Here is a 17,438-nt window from a genome sequence, read left to right as displayed (position 1 = left end):
AGGAACCTGCAAACAACACCCCTTTCTCAGAGACAGGCATCTACAAACATAAAAGTTGGATAATGAGTCCATATGGCTCCTCCATTTGCAAGAGCTCAGGGAAAGAACGGTGTCGCCGTTCATCTCCAGAATCAGGACTTGAGCTAAATTCTCTCCATGCAAGATAGCATTGCTCTGTCCCTTCTCTGACGATTATCACGTGTTTCTTCTTTCACAGTGAGGGACTCCTAGGTAGAAGCAGTGATTGCCTTCTCTGCCACTATTTGTAAATGTCGGCCAGCCATTGGGATAGCTAGATCCTTTCAGTGATTTAGGTTTTGTTCTTGTGGCCATAATGAATCACATCTGCGTCTTTGTACAACACTTCCCCTTCCTTCCACTCTCTGAATGTGTCTCTGCCTGTGACTGTGTAGGTTTACTCTTCTCCACATAATTTTCAGGTAATGAGGGTTCATCCTAGCAGTAGACATTATTGTAAAATTCAAAATATATACTGGAAGTGTACCTGTAGGGGTACCTAATTCATTCCTATGTCCTGAATACCTGCATGTTTACTTGGCCTACAGTATGGCTTAATCTTGAACCTGTTCTTCTACCTGCCAAGAGTCAATTGAACAAAAACTAGCATATCATTGGTGGGTGTCCAAAATTCAAATACATAAAGAAAGCACTCTTGATATTTGAAAAAAAAAAAACAAAAAAAACTTTTCTCTTCCAAACTAATTTTAGACATACTGAAATGTACTTACTTGACATAAAAACATGCAAACAAGACATTCTCCATACTGAATTAGGAAGTTTATTAGGCTCCTAATCTCCATGTCTAGGACATAAACATGGATTTACATGCATTGTCTCATTTTGTGGATCTTACATGCATGTAGTCTTCATCAGCTGGACCTCGGAGTCTACTTGTCAGTAATTTACAGTTAGCTCAATGTGAGTAAATGGCAAATACAGGATGATGCATAAGCCAGAACAAAACTCCTACCCAATATCATTTACTTTGTTTTTGTTTTTTTTTTTCCAAAACCATATCACAACTCTCTCTTGTAAAAAATAAATTTCAGAACGAGGCATTTCATTGACCTCACTGAGAAAAATAAAGATAATTCTATCATTTCAGAATTCAGCAATGAATGTCCAACTATGGCTAAAAGGTACGCCCTGAGAATTAAATGAATTTAACAAACCCATTAAGGTTTATAAAGCTGTGTTAACCTAATGTCAGGAAGGGGCACAAGATACAGGCACAAATGTCCCTGCTCATTTTGCTGTGCAATTCTCCAAGGATGCGGTGTTATAAACATCCTCATTGTCTTCGATGCTCGAAGCGTCTGTGGAATCGGGATCGCTCACCACGATGCCCACGGAGGAGAGACTGGTAATGAAGGCATGCACCCGCTGTGCATAAATGTCCCTAATGTTAAAGTAAGGTAGCTCATGACACTTCTCTGGTGGGTCCTCACCGCACTGCTCCACATCAATGTCCTTTTGCTTCTGGTAGTACTTGGAAAACTTGTTGAAGATGATGGTGATAGGAAGGGCCACCACCAATATGCCACAGATGATGCACGTGCTGGCGATAATCTTCCCGGCCAAGGTGACAGGATGGGTGTCTCCATAGCCCACCGTGGTCATGCTGATGGTGGCCCACCACCAGCAGATAGGGATGCTGGTGAGGCTAGATGTGTGGTCATCTTTCTCCACAGAGTAGATAAGCACAGAGAAGATGGAGATGCCGACAGACAGGAAGAGAAGCAGCAGCCCGACTTCATGGTAGCTGTGTCTCAGCGTGGCCCCCAGAGACCGAAGTCCTACGGAGTGCCGGGCCAGCTTCAGAATTCGGAAAATCCTCATAAGGCGAAGGATCTGGACCACCTTGCCCATGTTTTCAATGTCCTCGCTCTCTTCTTCCTTGGTGTCTACCGCCAATGTGGCATAGAAAGGAATAATTGAGACAAAGTCAATTATGTTCAGAGGATTCTTCCAGAATTTCTTTTGACAGGGAGCAGCAACCAGCCGGATGGCAAGCTCCCCAGTGAACCAAGCAATACAGGCGATCTCCACACCCTCCAGCACAGGGTCGTCCACCTCCCCGTCCTCATTCTGGAACTCCGACATGCTGTGGACACACATGGCCACTATGGAGGCCAGCACCACGCTCAAAGAGGAGATGGCAATCAGCTTGGCAGACAGGCAGTACCCAGGGTTTTCCATTCGAATCCAGATTTTCTTCCGGAGCTGACCGAACCGCAGCTGGTCAAACTTCTCCAGCTCTTTCTCAAACAGAGAGGACTCTTCAAATGAGGAGTCGGTGCTCACGTCGTTGCTTTTCTGGTCCCAGTCCTTCTCGTGGTTTTCCTCCTTGCGTTCCTGGTAGCGACCACTGCAACAGGAGTCAATGAAGAGCTCGTTGATGCCCCAGTACTCGATCTCCTGGCAGAAGGAGAACACACACAGCTCCTCCATGACGTGCAGCTTCCCCGTGTAGTAAAAATTCAAGACATATCTGAACAAGGAGGGGTTCCGGTCAAAATAGTACTCTTTGTCGGCCACGCTGTAATCATCACACAGTTCCAGGATGGCCTCCTCGGAGTGGCAGGTGAGCAGCTTCCCCAGTCTGGTGTGAGGGAACCTCAGGAGCGTGCTCTGGTCAACAGACTGCTTAAAGCCCCCCACGTTCAAGTTGACAAGTTCCTCGTCTTGTCCAGGGCGATGGAAAAACTCACCAAACACCATTATGGATCCAGGAAGTTGAGAGCTGGCTGGGAAGGGGGACCAGGACGATCACGAGGCACCTGGAAGGAGCACAGGATGGCATTAGCAAGGAGTCCCCCTGTGCTTGCCAGGCTTATTTTTAATCTGCCCTTTCCAGGGTGACGGGCTACACCAAAAGCACAGCAGGAAATGCAGCAAAGAGGAACACACGATCACACACTCTGATGAAAAGAAAATCAAGACGAAAAAAAAAAAAAACCCTGGCATTTATAAATCTGCTTTTTAGGAAAGACTGCAACAAAAAATTTTATTAGTGCATTATAGTTATATATAATATTGAGTTTTAGTGGATTATAGTTATACATAACATTGGGGTTTATTTTGACATAATCACACAAGCATGAAATACACTTTGTTCCAATTCAGTCCCTAGTACTCCCCCTTTCCCTCCCCTCCTCCCTCCCTCTATTCCTTTTCCTTTGCTCTACTGGTCTTTCTTCTGTTTATTTATAGGTTGTTTTTTTTGATTAGTGCTTTACAGATATACATAAAAGTGAGATTCACTTGGTATATTCATATATGCACACAGAATATTTTGGCCAATTTTATTCCTCCATTACTCCCTTTTCCCAACCCTCCTCCTTCCCCTCAATCCCTTTCCTCTACTCCTTTGATCTCTCTTCTGTTTTTATGAGATTCCACACACACACTTTTCTTTTTCATTTCTTTCTTCTTCTTTTTTTTTTTTTTTTTTTTGGTCTAGCTTCAGCATATGAGAAAAAACATTCAACCCTTGACTTTGTGAGTCTGGCTTATTTCATTTGACTGATGTTCTCCAGTTCTATCCATTCACCAGCAAATGCCATAATTTTATTCTTCTTTATGGATGAGTAAAACTCCATTGTGTGTATGTGTTTATCATATTTTCTTTTAAAAATATACTCATATATTGTTGGTGGGACTGCAAGTCAGCACAACCACTCTGGAAAACAGTATAGAGATTCCTCAAAAAGCTAGCAATGGAACCATCATATGCAAAATAATTTTTATGAAGGATAATTCCTATTTTTCTATTTTTTAAGCATTCATACTTCACCTCCTCCTCTTGTCCTCACCCCCCCAAAAATGCACTTTAGATCACTTACATAGTATAAGCATCTTCATGGTCTCAACCCATCCGACACCATAGGCTAGCTGCTGCCAGGCTTACAGCTCATACCTCCTGGTCCCCAGGGCTCAGTCATGCACCCACAGTAACAGCACTCTGCTCTTCTCCACACCGTGCCCCCAGCCCACCCAGGAGGGCTCTGCTAAGCTCAGCTCTTACAACGGATGTGGGTTTCCCTTTATGCACCATGTCATTCCTTTAAGAGAGCCCCATTCCCTATGTTTGGGGATGGACAATCAAGAGGATATAATTATCTCCCTATCTTTAAGTACCATATATCTTGCAGATACTATTACACTTCGTAGGATGGTATTTCAGGTACCTCCACATAGAAGGAAGCTGACTTAGGAAAACCTTTTTAATTTAATTGCACTATCAGTTTCCTGACACAAACACACTCTTCCCCCATCTCCCTCCCCTCACAGTCTCCCACACAGCCCTAATCTATGATTACCTCTCCACAGATAGTCTACATTGGCTGAATGCACAGACTGTTTTCAGTTCTGACACTAACCAGGATGTACCAGATCCATTTCTCCAAGAGAAAATAATAGGTTTCGGCCATCACTCAATATACTGATAGTTCCTCAGAACAGAGGGTACAGATAAAAAGATAGGAGACTTTACCGTACTCAGTCCCACCAGGTACTTAGATGCCTGGCTCACATGTGTCACTTAATCCCTCCAACACTGTAACAGAGTGTATAAAAAAATGATTATGCAGAGTTCAAGATTTGGGTCCAAGTTTGAGTGCAAGATTATACAATGGGTAAATATTAAACCCAAGATTTAAGCCCAGGTTGAATTAACTTCAGAGCCCATGTTGTCTCTACTACATAGATTCCTCTGCCCCATTTCTCCCTTATTATGATCCAATAATCCAGTATCAGAAGGGTTATACCAGAAGTGACTCAAGTTTCCTTGGAATCACTGAGAAAAGAGCAGAGATTCCAGGCTGCAGAGACTCAATGGCTGAGATTACAAGTAGCCTGAATGTTGACAGTTCAGGCAGAGTTGACCAATCAGAAGGGTAAAGGGTGTCTCAACAGAGGTTATCAGAGTGGGCAGAAGGCACATTGGTCTGAAGAATCTGGATTTGACCCTGGTGGCAGCACCACTAAAGGGTCTTAATCAACAAGCGGGAGTGGCTACATTTGTCTGTGATTTAGAAAGACCCCTCCGAGGCTCACCCTTCTGTCCTTACTACTAGACTTCCCAGCCTCCGGAACCATAAACAAAATCAACCTCTTTCTTTTAATAATAATGATAAAGACCCTACAGGCAGCAGGGTAGAGAGGCCTCAGGGAAAGGCTGGAGCCAAGGACACCAGGCTATGATAGAACAAGTGAGTGGGCCAGGACCCGAGTCCACACAGGGGCGTGGGTCTCAGGAGACACAGACAAGTTCAGGAGAAGTCTACAAAGCAGAATTGAAAAAAAAGAAAAACTTGGCTTATTGATTGGAAAGAAGCGACAAGGACACAGAGGGGTAAAAGAGGATGTGTTTTTCCAAACTGCCTAAGCGGGTGGACAGTAATACCATAAAAGGAAGCAGGAAGGTCAGAAAGGAATTTCTTTCCCCCTTGTGCTATGCAAAGCCAAGGTCGTCATAGAGGCAGATTCCTCTGAAAGGGTCACACCAAAAGTCACAGCTTTAAAATACAGCCATCCACACCAGGAAGAAGTCTACAGTCCCAAAGGATACATCAGCGATGGCTCCCAGGACGCCAATACTATGCCCCATGAAACCAGAGACCATGGCATGGCTTAATGTACCTCTTAATAGATTTGCTGACCTCGTCAAACAACTCAAAATTTCCCCCTCTGCTTTCTATTTTTAATTAGATATCTTCTTTGAAAGGCTCAAATCAGAATTCCTGACTTGGTCCAAATATTTATGTAACTTCAGATCTCTGAAAGCCAGCTCACGCTCATGGCAAATATGGTAGTAAAACGTTCCAAGAAGCTGGTTTAGCTAAGCGGATGTTAAGACTTTAATGGAAGTTATCTTCTGGCGGATTATTTTTCATCGGCTTGGCTGTCCTGGAAGTCCACAGTAGAAAGGCAGCAGCCTGTGTCAGTCTCCTCATCAGAGGGTGTGTGCTCCATCTCCCATCCTCTCCACATCACTTCTCTAAAGCACCTGGTTATCACCCATAATATCAGTCTCCCTGCTCTGTCCTCTTGGTGCTTTATTTACTCCGCACGAGTGAAGGAGAGTCCATAATGTGATCCATCCATTCTACAAAGTCTAGTCATAAAAGCAACACACATCATAAAACCAGGGATCTCTTGTTACGCAGCTTTCAGAAGAGAGAAAAGGGAAAGCGCCTCTTTCTGGGTCAAATCAAACGCTCCAGCTCAGAAGGCAAGCTGAGAGGCCAAATCGGGTGTCAGTTTCCTTGGCTGAGTCTGGCCCGCAGCAGCCAACTAGGGGTAGGAAAGACAGAGTTCCCACCTTTGCAAACTGCAGTCGCCTCATGCAGGCGGTCTTTATTCATTTGCTGCTCAGCTAGGGACCTGGCAGGCCAGGAAGCAGGACCAGAACTGATGAGTGGGCATTGTAGAGCTATTAAGTGTCAAAGAAGGAGGCCCAAGCCAGGGGGCCATGCCTGACCCAGGACTCGCCATTCTACAGCAGGACAGCTCACACACTGGAGGTCACGCTAAAGACATGGGATGCTGCCCATCATTGCTTTCAAGATTCCTAAATTCACAAAAGAACTTACTTAATAGACATTCATTTGCTCCTTTCAGGAACTATTTATTGAATCAAAGGCCTATCTCTACATTTTTTTATATCTTTATATAAGTATTTAAAGGTATATGTGTTTATAATCAGCCCTCTGTTATGATTTACAGACAAGGTGTCTCCCAGAAGCTCAAGTGTGAAAGTTTACAGGTGAAATGACTGGGCTATGAGAGCCTTCCCCTAATCAGTGCATTAATCCATCAGACTGGATTGACTGGGTGGTGACTGTAGGCAGGGAGGGTGTGTTTGGAGGAGGTAGGTCACTGGGGGTTGTGCTTTGGGGGTATATATTTGCCCCTGGTGAGCAGAGCCCTGCTCTGCTTCCTGGTTGTCATGTTCTGAGCTGCTTTTCTCCTCCCTTCCCCTCCACCATGAGGTGCTGCACCACAGGCCCAGAGCAATAGAATCAGCCATGTCTGGACTTAGACCTCGGAAATGTTGAGCCCCCAAATAAACTTTTCCTCCTCTAAGTTGTTGTTCTTGTCAGGTTTTTTGGTCACAGTGATGACAAAGCTAATTAAAATACCCTCCCTATCCATGAGTTCCTCATCCAAGGATTCAACCAACCATAGATCATTTTTTTAAAAAAAATTGCATCTATCTTAAACGTGTACAGACTGTTTTCTCTTGTCATTATTCCCTAAACAAAACAGTCTAATACTATTTGCATAGAATTTACATTGTATTAGTTACTACAACTAACGTCGAGATGACTGAAAGTTCCTGGGAGAATATGCATAGGTTTTATGTAAATACTACACCACTTTATGTAAGGAACTTGAGCAACTGCGGGTTTTGATACCTACAGGTGTTCTGAAACCAACGCCCTATGGATACCAAGGGATGACTATTTATATAATGTATGTGTGAAGATATTGATAGAGTTGTACATATAGCTATTGATGATATAGACATAGTAAACCATACATCTACTAAATGAAAACATGGATCAGTTCATTTAAAATAAACCAGAATAAACTATTCTGACTCAGAAACACAGAAAAACAAGAAAGAAAGAAAATTTGATTACATTTAAGTATTTTTGCTTTTTTTTTTTTTTTTTTGGTATTGGTTCGTTGTTGTTTGTTTTGGTATAGGAAAAAAAAAAAAACATACCAGAGCAACATAAAAAGGAATGCGAAAAAATTTATTTGCCTTATGTATCACAGACAAGAATTTAATATGCCTGACATATAAAGAATTTTAAAGCAGAGAAGAAAGAATACTAGAGATACAAAAAAATAGGAGAAAAGGAACAGACAGTTCACAGGGAAAAAAGCATGAAAAGAAATGCACATTAAGACTATGCTGAAATATCACATATAATGTATCAATTTGGGGGAAAAAATCCAAAAATAGGGCTACATATTCTGTTGATAATTCTTCAGAGAAACAGGCACTCTTCATACTGTAGTGGGAATGCGAAAGGAAAGAGAACCCCTAGGGAGGAGGATTTGGCAAAATTTAGTAAAAATGTGTAGGCATTTACCCTTTAACCCAGCAATCTCGCTTCTAGAAATCTTTTCCAAAGATAGGCACAAATTGAAAACACTTAAATAATTGAAAATAGCCCAAATGTCCATCAATAGAAGACTGGCTGAAAAAAAAAAATATGGTCTACCTCCCAATACATGTGATAGAGTGATTTCTAAGATGCTTTAGTTAAGTGAGAGGAAAATTACAAGTTATAGAAAAGTGTCAATACATGCTACAATTTACCCAGCAAGGGGCAATTATGACTACACACACACACACACACACACACACACACACACACACATCCACTGTGTTGGCGGGGTGCACACTTATATGAAGAAAAGGAAACAGTGGAAACATCAATCAAAAATTAATAAAACGCAGGAACTGGGGTTGCGACTCAGCGGTAAAGCCCCCGTCTAGCGTGTGTGAAGCACTGGGTTCATTCCTAGCACCACTTATAAATAAATGAAATAAAGGTATTGTATCCACCTACAACTAAAAAATTAATAAAATGCTTTCTCATCTAGAGAGAAAGGGAACAGTGTATAAGGGACAGTGTTGAAAGCTGAAGTTGAGGATAGCATAAATGTCTCACATAATTCTAAAACAAAGTCAAATACAAATGAAACAGGCATTTCTTAAAAAAGTAAATCCTACTATGTGTATCATTGGTGGCTTAACCTCAGAGAGATTAATTACCTCAAGGCATTTTTAAAACAAGAATGTGGGCATCCCTACTGGTATATATTCTAGGAAAAAAAAAATTATAGAGATCTTAAAATACTTTTAATAATCACATTGATATGATTATTCTGAAACTCTGATACATGCACATAGGATAAGCAAATAATCTGTTAGGTTACTATTATTAATCACCCCAAGATTCTGATACAGAATAAAAGAAACACAAATACAAAACTCATATAAATTAAGTAAAAACCCACTGCTCTGGATTTCAAATGGAGATATTAGAATAAATTCATGGTTTATTTTTTGATAAGGGGAAAAAAATTTATTTTCTTTTCCTTGCTCTGTCCACTGGAAAAGGGCTGGAACAAATGACCACACAGTGGGAGCTACTTGGGCATCGCTCCTATCTCCGCTTCAGAACTGAGGCACTCACTCTTGTACCTGCGGGAGTGTTAATAGCTGAAGGCTGTCAGAAAAGCCCCTCTTTGGGAATCACCCTCAGCCAAAGATAACTGTCTTGCCCAGGGTCACACTCATCCCTCAGGCCAGCCTACATCCAGTGACTCGTCCACGAGAGGAGTATAAAGATCCCACATCTTTTTCCTGCGGTGCTCAACCCAGCTCCAGAGCTTTCCCGGAGTCAGCTGATGCCGTTGTTGAAAACTCCTCCTTTTGCCCTTCACTTCTCCATAAGTACAGATCCCAAGGACACATATCGACAAACTTACTGCACATCAGTCACTCTATCCCTTGGAGAACCAAATGGAAGACAGCAACAGAGAAGCAAGGAGCATCCTGAGTTAGATCAGACTGACACCTCTAAATATAATTTCTCACTAAAAACAGCTGGAGGTCCTTGGAGGAATGGCCAATCCCCAGTGTGGGGTAAATGGACAAAATGACCCTGCACTATCTTGCTGTACCAGAAAGTCCAAAACTATCAAAATGACAGGGGAAGAGTCGAAAGGACTCAAGGCCAACTTAAGGAGACTCCTACTGGTCAAAGACAGAAAATTTGTCCCTCAAAAAGGGGAAAAGGTCTGTAACGGACTGAAACACACCGAGTATACAAAAATTCCTAAGTTCAGTATAATAATTTATGAAAAGGGAAAAAAATGCATTGGCTATCTCTGGATAGCACTAGAGTACTAACTCATTATTTTGTGAAAAAAATAAAATTTAAGACAAAAATTGTTACTAGAGGCAAAAGGCATTTTATAGTAATAAAAGAGTCAATCCATCAAGAAAGCATAATATATATGTACGTGTATAGCAATAGAACCCCCACCCAAAAGTACACGATGAAAAAACTGACAGTATTGAAGGGAAAAATACGTAATTCAAAAATATTCCAAAAATTAGACATAAGATCCACAAGAAAAAAAAAGATCTGAACATTATAAAACAACAAAATCTCACAGAAAACGATAATGCACATTGCCTAATAACGGCAGAACATATATTCTTCTCAAATGTACATGAAAAATTCTCCAGTTAGACCACATTAAATTATAAAACATGCCTCAATAAATATTAATATGTGCTAGTCAGCTTTTCATCACTGTGACAGAATACCTGAGATAATCAACTTGAAAGGAGGAAAGGTTTGTTTGGTTGGCTCATGGTTTCAGAGGTTGCAGTCCATCATCACTTAGTCCTGTCATGTTGGGCCTGTGGAGCCACAATACATCATGATGGGAGTATCTGGTATAGGAGCCCTGTTCACCTCATAGCAATCAAGAAGCAAAGAGAAGCAAAGGAAAATGAAGGACAAGGTTCTTAATAACCCTTTGAAAGGCATGTTCACAAAGACCTAACCTCTTTCTACTAGGCCCCACATCCTAAGGGTTTCATCACCTCCCAATAGCACCATAGGCTGAGGACCAAGTGCTGGGATCCATTAGCCAAGTAGGTATGACAATTTCCTTGCCAGCATACCCCCATGTTGCTTAGTGGAAGGCCTTGCTCAAGGACCAGGGCGGATCCGTGTTTAGGGTGTTCCCGGTTTAGGATAATCCGAGTTTAGGGTGTTCCTGGTTTAAGGTTATTCCTGCTGGGAATAGGGCGTATCCTGCTGCCTGAGTTCCCCTTGAGTTCTCACGGAATTCAGAATATATTTGGGAGACAGAAGCCCAGTGGTGTGTGGATTTGGGCGAAGAACGTGGATTTCCCCAGAACGTGTTTGTAGAAGGCCGGTGTGAGATCGGGAATAAAGAATTGCTGTTTGAATCTACAAAGCTGTGAGTGGCTCGTGATTTGTGCCCAGGCAGAGACTGCAGCACCAAGCCACAATACTTGGGCTTTGGCGGACTTCAAAATCCAAACTATAGCCAAAAGTATTGACATAGAACAAATATATACACCAACTACAAAGTAATGCTCTTATATGTCAGTAACAAAAGAAAATTCACGAGTATTTTTTAAATGGAAAACAACATTAAGTCAAAGGAGAAATGACAAGGGAAATTTAAAGAATACTTTGAGATGAACAAAGACAAACATTCAATGCAACAAAATTACAGGTTGCTGCTAAAACAGTGTTTAGAACAAAATTTAAACCTCTGCACACCTATGGGAAATGAACGATCACAATCTGACAAGCTTCCATTTTAAGGAACTAGAAAGAGAAGAGGAAGCTAAACCCAAAGTAAACTGAAGAATGAAATAGTAAGGATTAAAATAGAAAGACGTAAATGAAGAGTATGAATAAAAATCATCAACAAAGCCAAAAGCTGGTTGTTTTTAAACATCAACAAAATTGATACCTCTTTAGTCAAACTAGCCAAGAAAAAATAAGAGAAGAACCAAATTAGCAAAAGCAACAGTGAAAGAGGGTATATCATTATTGACCTTTACTGAAATGGAAAAGAATTTAAAGGGAATACAATAAATAATTGTGTACTCACAGATTAGATAACCTAGAAAAAGTGGACAAATTTCTAGAAAGACACAACCTACAGAAACTGACAGAAGAAAAAGAAAATCTTAATTTTATAACAAGATTCTGACTTGGTAATAAAAATTTTTCCACATGGAAGATTCAGATAGAGATAGATAGCTCTACTGGTGAATTCTAACACATACTTAAAGAACAAACACCAGTTCTTTAAAAACTCTCCCAAAAACTAAAAAAGGAAGACACCCTTCCTAACTCATTCTATGAAGCCAGTATTACCCTAATAACCAAAACTAGAAAAAGACAGGACAAAAAGACTACCGATCAATATACCTTATGAACATACATGCAAAACCCCTCAATAAAACACTAGCAAACCAAATCTAACAACATACGGAAAGGATTACATACCTTGACTACTGCAATTTATTTCAGGAATGCAAAGTTGATTTAACATATATAAACAAACCAAGTAATGGAATAAAGGGGGGAAATTGCATCACCAACGCAGTAAATGCAGAAGAAGCATTTGATAAAAATCCAGCACATTTTCATGATCACAAAAGTCAAACATTCACTACTTAATTGGCTAGTCCAAAGATTTTTTTTTCCTATTTTTGACAATTGGAGTCCTTAGATGCAAGATGGAATTGTTTTGCATTTTTTGGTAAAATGAGCAAAGTAAGGACCTAGAGATATACGTGGAGCAATCTTCTTGGAAGAATTCAGCACAAGTAGATGTTAAACATTTAAAGGGGAAGGGGGGGTGTTTAAAATAGTAAATCAGTAAGTCACTTCTAAATTTAAAGAAAACAAAATTAGAGTTGAAGAATAAATAGGTTCCAATCGGCTATTGCCATTTTTCTCTGAAAAAATAAACATTTTTTTAAAAAACTATGAAAAAAAACATTCAACAAATTAGGAATATAAGGGAACTTTCCCAAGCTGAAAAACCATGGCTAAAACCATACTTAAAGCTGCAAGACTGAAAGCTTTGCTCAGTAATATAACATGGTTGCTGACTCTTGTCACATTTATTCAATAAACTGGAAGTTTGGGGGTGGGGGGGAATTAGACTAGAAAAAGAAATAATATGCATTCAGATTGAAAAGAAAAAAGTTGAACTATCCCTATTTATAGGTAATGTGATCATGTGCATGGAAAATACTTCATAATACACACACACACACTTTCAAATTATAAAAACTAGTAGGCTCAGCAGTGTTTCAGGAAGTAAGATTAATATGCAAAAATCAATACTATTTTTATATACCAATAATAAGAAAATATGTATGAAATTAAGAAAATAATTACATCTATTGTAATTTATCAGCAAAGTAGCAGGATATAAAATTAACACCCATAAATCAATTGCATTCCTATACATCAGTGATGAATCAACTGAAAGAGAAATTAGGAAACCTATCCCATTCACAATAGCCTCAAAGAAAATAAAATATCTGGGAATCAATATAACAAAAGATCTGAAAGACCTCTACAATGAAAACTATAGAACATTAAAGAAAGAAATTGAAGAATACCTTAGAAGATGGAAAGATCTCCCATGTTCTTAGATAGGCAGAGTTAATATTGTCAAAATGGCCATATTACCAAAATTGCTATACAGATTTAATGTGATTCCTATTAAAATTTCAATGATATTCTTCATAGAAATAGAAAAGGCAGTCATGAAATTCATTTCAAAAAATAAGAGGCCCAGAATAGCCAAAGCAATCATCAGTGAGAAAAGTAAAGGAGGAGGCATAACAACACCAGACCTTTAATTATACTACAGAGCTATAGTAACAAAACGGCATGATATTGGCACCAAAACAGACACAAAGACCAACCCAACAGAATAGAAAACACAGAGAAAAACTCACATGAATACAGTTATCTCATAATATACAAAGATGTCATAAACATACAATGGAGAAAAATTAGCCACTTCCTCAAATGGTGCTGGAAACAATGGAAATCCTTAGGTAGGAAAATGAAAATAGACCCCTATCTCTCACCCTGCACAAAATTCAACTCAAAATGGATCAAGGACCTAGGCATTAGACCAGAGGCCCTATGCCTAATAGAAGAAAAAGCAAGCCCAATTCTCTCTCATGTTGGCTTAGGAACCAAATTCCTCAACAAGACTCCTAAAGTGCAAGAAGTAAAATCAAGAATCAATAAATGGAATGGTATCAAATTACAAAGCTTCTTCATATCAAAGGAAACAATCAAGAATGTGAAGAGAGAGCCTACCGAATGGGAGAAAATCTTGGCCATTTCCACCTCAGATAGAGCACTAATCTTCAGGATATATAAATAACTAAAAAACATAACACCAAAAAACAAACAAACAAATAAACCAATCAATAAATGGGCAAAGGAACTGAAAGACACTTCACAGAAGAAATATGACCAGTCAACAAATATATGAAAAATGTTCAACATCTCTAGCAATTAAAGAAATGCAAATTAAAACTACACTGAGATTTCATCTCACTCCTGTCAGAATGGCAATTATCAAGAATACAAGTAACAATAAAAGTTGGCAAGGATGTGGGGACAAAGGTGCACTCATACATTGCTGGAGGGACTATAAATTGATGCAACCCCTATGGAAAGCAGTATGGAGATTCCTCAGAAAACCTGCAATGGAACCACCATTTGACCCAGTTATACCACTCCTCAGAATATAACCAAAGGACCTTAAATCAGCATACTATAGTGACAAAGTCACATCAATGTTTATAGCAGCTCAATTCACAATAGCTAAGCTATGAAACCAACCTAGATGCTCTTCAACAGATGAATGGATAAAGAAAATGTGGTACATATATACATGGTATATTACTCAGCCATAAAGAAGAATGAAATTGTGCCATTTTCTGGTAAATGGATGGAACTGTAGACGATCATGCTAAGTGAAACAAGCCAATCCCCAAAATAGGAAAGACAGTAGAATGAATAACTTTCCTATGTTCTTATATGAATACACAACCAGTAGAACTCCACATCATGTACAACCACAAAAATGGGAAGTTATACTCCATGTATGTATGATATGCCAAAATACATTCTACTGTCATATATAACTAAAAAATAAAAAAATAAAAAAATAAAACAATTATATTTATAATAGATTCAAAAATAATAAAACTCATAGCAATAAAGGAATAAATTTAACAAAAGTGGTGTAAACTTATATGATGAAAACTGTAAAATGCTGCTGAAACAAATTAAAGAAGTCATAAATAAAGGGAAAGGCATTCCACATTTATGAATTGGAAGATTTACTGTTGTTAAAACGGCAATACTCCAGAAATTAATCTATGAATCCAATCTAATCCCTATCAAAATTCCAGCTGTTTTCTTTTTTCAGAAATTGACAATTTGATTCTAAAATTTGTACGAAAAGCAAATGATCCAAGATAGCCAAAACAAACTTGGAAAAGCAGAACAAGGTTGAAGGACTCTTATGTTGTGACTGTCAAAATATTTTACATAACTCCAGTAATTAAGGGTGATCTTGACACAGGAAGACAGAAAGAGGATTAGAACAATTCAGAGTACAGAAAAGAGCCACTAACTACTACCGTAATTCATTTTTCTTACATAAATTGACTTCACCAAAGTTAAAATTGTGCTTTGAAGGACCCTATCAAATCAAGGGCAACTACAAAGAAAATGAAAAACTAAATGGGAAGAAAAAATTACAAATAATATATCTAAGAAGCTCTAATATCCATAAGTAAAGAGCTCAACAGTCAAAGAAATAATCTACTTAAAAATAAGCAAATTATAAACACTTGTCACAAAATGCATAAATGGCCAAAAAGTACAAGAGAAGATGTTCAACATTACTAGTCCTTAGAGAAATGCAATCAAAATCACCCAGGAAAAAGGAAAAAAAATCACAGGGAGACACCACATCACACCACTGTGATGGCTAGTCAAAAAGTAATACAAGTGTTATATTATAATGCAGGTGTTGATGAGAATGTGAACAATTTCAACCTTTGTGTGTTACGGGTGGTAGTGTAAAATGGTGTAGCCATTTGGGGAAAGAATCTAGAACCACTCCTCAAAAAGTTAAACGTAGGGCTATGATGTGACCCAGGAATTCCACTCCTAGATAGTTGAAAATCTGTGATAGTTACTAAGATAGGTGAAAATCTGTGTTTAAACAAATGCACGTCAGGCGTGGTGGCACACACCTATAAGCCCAGTGGCTCAGAAGGCTAAGTCAGGTGGATCAAGAGTTCAAAGCCAGCCTCAGCAATGGTAAGGAGCTTAGCAACTCAGGGAGACTCTGTCTTTAAATAAAATATAAATGAGGACAAGGGATGTGGCCCTGAGTTCAATCCCTAGTACAAAACAAACAAACAACAACAAAAAAAAAAAACAAGTGCACAAAACTAATGTTCATAATAACATTATTCATAATAGCCAAAAGGGGGAGATAATCCAAAGGCCCATCAGTTGATTAGTACATAAATAAATGTGATGTATCGACACAGTGGACTATTATTGGCCATAAAAAAATGAAGTTCTGATACATACTATAGGTATCAACATGAATCAACCTGAAAATATTAAGCTAATGAAAGAAGCTAGATGAATAAAAGTCACATGTTGTATGATTCCATTTACTGCCACATGTTGCTTAACAATGGGGATAATTCTGAGAAACATGTCATTAGGCTGCTTTGTCATTGTGCAAACATCATAGTGTCTGCTTATACCAAGTAAGACAGTTATGAGACACAATCTAATGGGACCACTGTTGTATATGTGGTGCATCAATGACTGAAATATCATTTTGAGGAACATAACTACATGAAATACTCACGATAAGCAAAACTGTAGAGATGGGAAGCATATTGGTGATTACTAGAGGTTGGGGGAAGAAAAAATGGGGATTGCTAACGGGTATATACTTCTTTGGGAAATTTCAAAAATATTCTGTATGAAAATGGTTGCACAACCTTGTGAATATACTAAGAACCATCAAATTATACATGTTTTTAAAAGTAGACTTTACTGTGGTAGGAAGTACATCTCAATAAAAATTGTAATTAAAAAAAGAGTTTCAGCTGTTGAATAAAATAATAATAGAATTAAAATCTCACTATTTTGCAACTCATCATGAAATAACAGATCTAGGCAATGGTCATCAGTGGCTGCTAAAATCCAACGTAAAAGCTGATGAGTAATTTCCTAATAAACAAATCAGATTTACAATATCTGACCTCCTGCACGACCTATGTAACAAAAGGAGATAAGACTGCATGTCCCCCAATAGAAATACACATATAAGTCTGCAATATGGCAGTCAAAAAAAATGACATAAATTTTATTAAACCTTTAGACCTAACTTCCAGCTGAAATAAAATAGAGGACCCTGTTCATGACACCAATGGGATGCATTCAGCAAAATTCAGACTGTAGGAAACCATTAAGGGTGAATGACATGGGTCAAGTCTATTTAAGAGACACTTAACTAGAACCAACATATAGGCTTTGTATGGATCCCAATTCTAATAAGCCAAATGCACGAGTATATATAAAAGTCAGGGGCATTCAAACACCAAGTAGACACTTCATAATATAAAAGAATTGTTATTAATTTTTCAGTGTCCTAATGGTATTACAATTATGATCTTAAAAGGGAGTCCTTATTCTTTGTAAATATATACTAAAATATTTATGCAAAACATTATGCAGCATTTGGGA

General features: G+C 38.8%; 1 protein-coding gene across 2 annotated transcripts in view; it reads right to left on the bottom strand.

Annotated features, from left to right (window-relative positions):
- Positions 1-889: 889 nt before the first annotated feature.
- The window catches only part of Kcns3 (potassium voltage-gated channel modifier subfamily S member 3), a 43,066-nt gene continuing 26,517 nt past the window's right edge, over positions 890-17,438 (bottom strand). For both annotated transcript variants that reach the window (XM_076833324.2, XM_076833326.2), the window contains one exon: positions 890-2,801. In XM_076833324.2, the coding sequence (XP_076689439.1) occupies positions 1,267-2,742 (1,476 nt within the window). In that variant the 5' untranslated portion in view covers positions 2,743-2,801 and the 3' untranslated portion in view covers positions 890-1,266. The remainder of the gene's footprint in view (positions 2,802-17,438) is intronic.

This window comes from Callospermophilus lateralis, chromosome 14, assembly GCF_048772815.1.
Source record: "Callospermophilus lateralis isolate mCalLat2 chromosome 14, mCalLat2.hap1, whole genome shotgun sequence".
NCBI lineage: Eukaryota > Metazoa > Chordata > Mammalia > Rodentia > Sciuridae > Callospermophilus > Callospermophilus lateralis.
The sequence above is the reverse complement of the archived record's forward strand: the minus strand, read 5'-3'. Positions and strand labels throughout refer to the sequence as shown.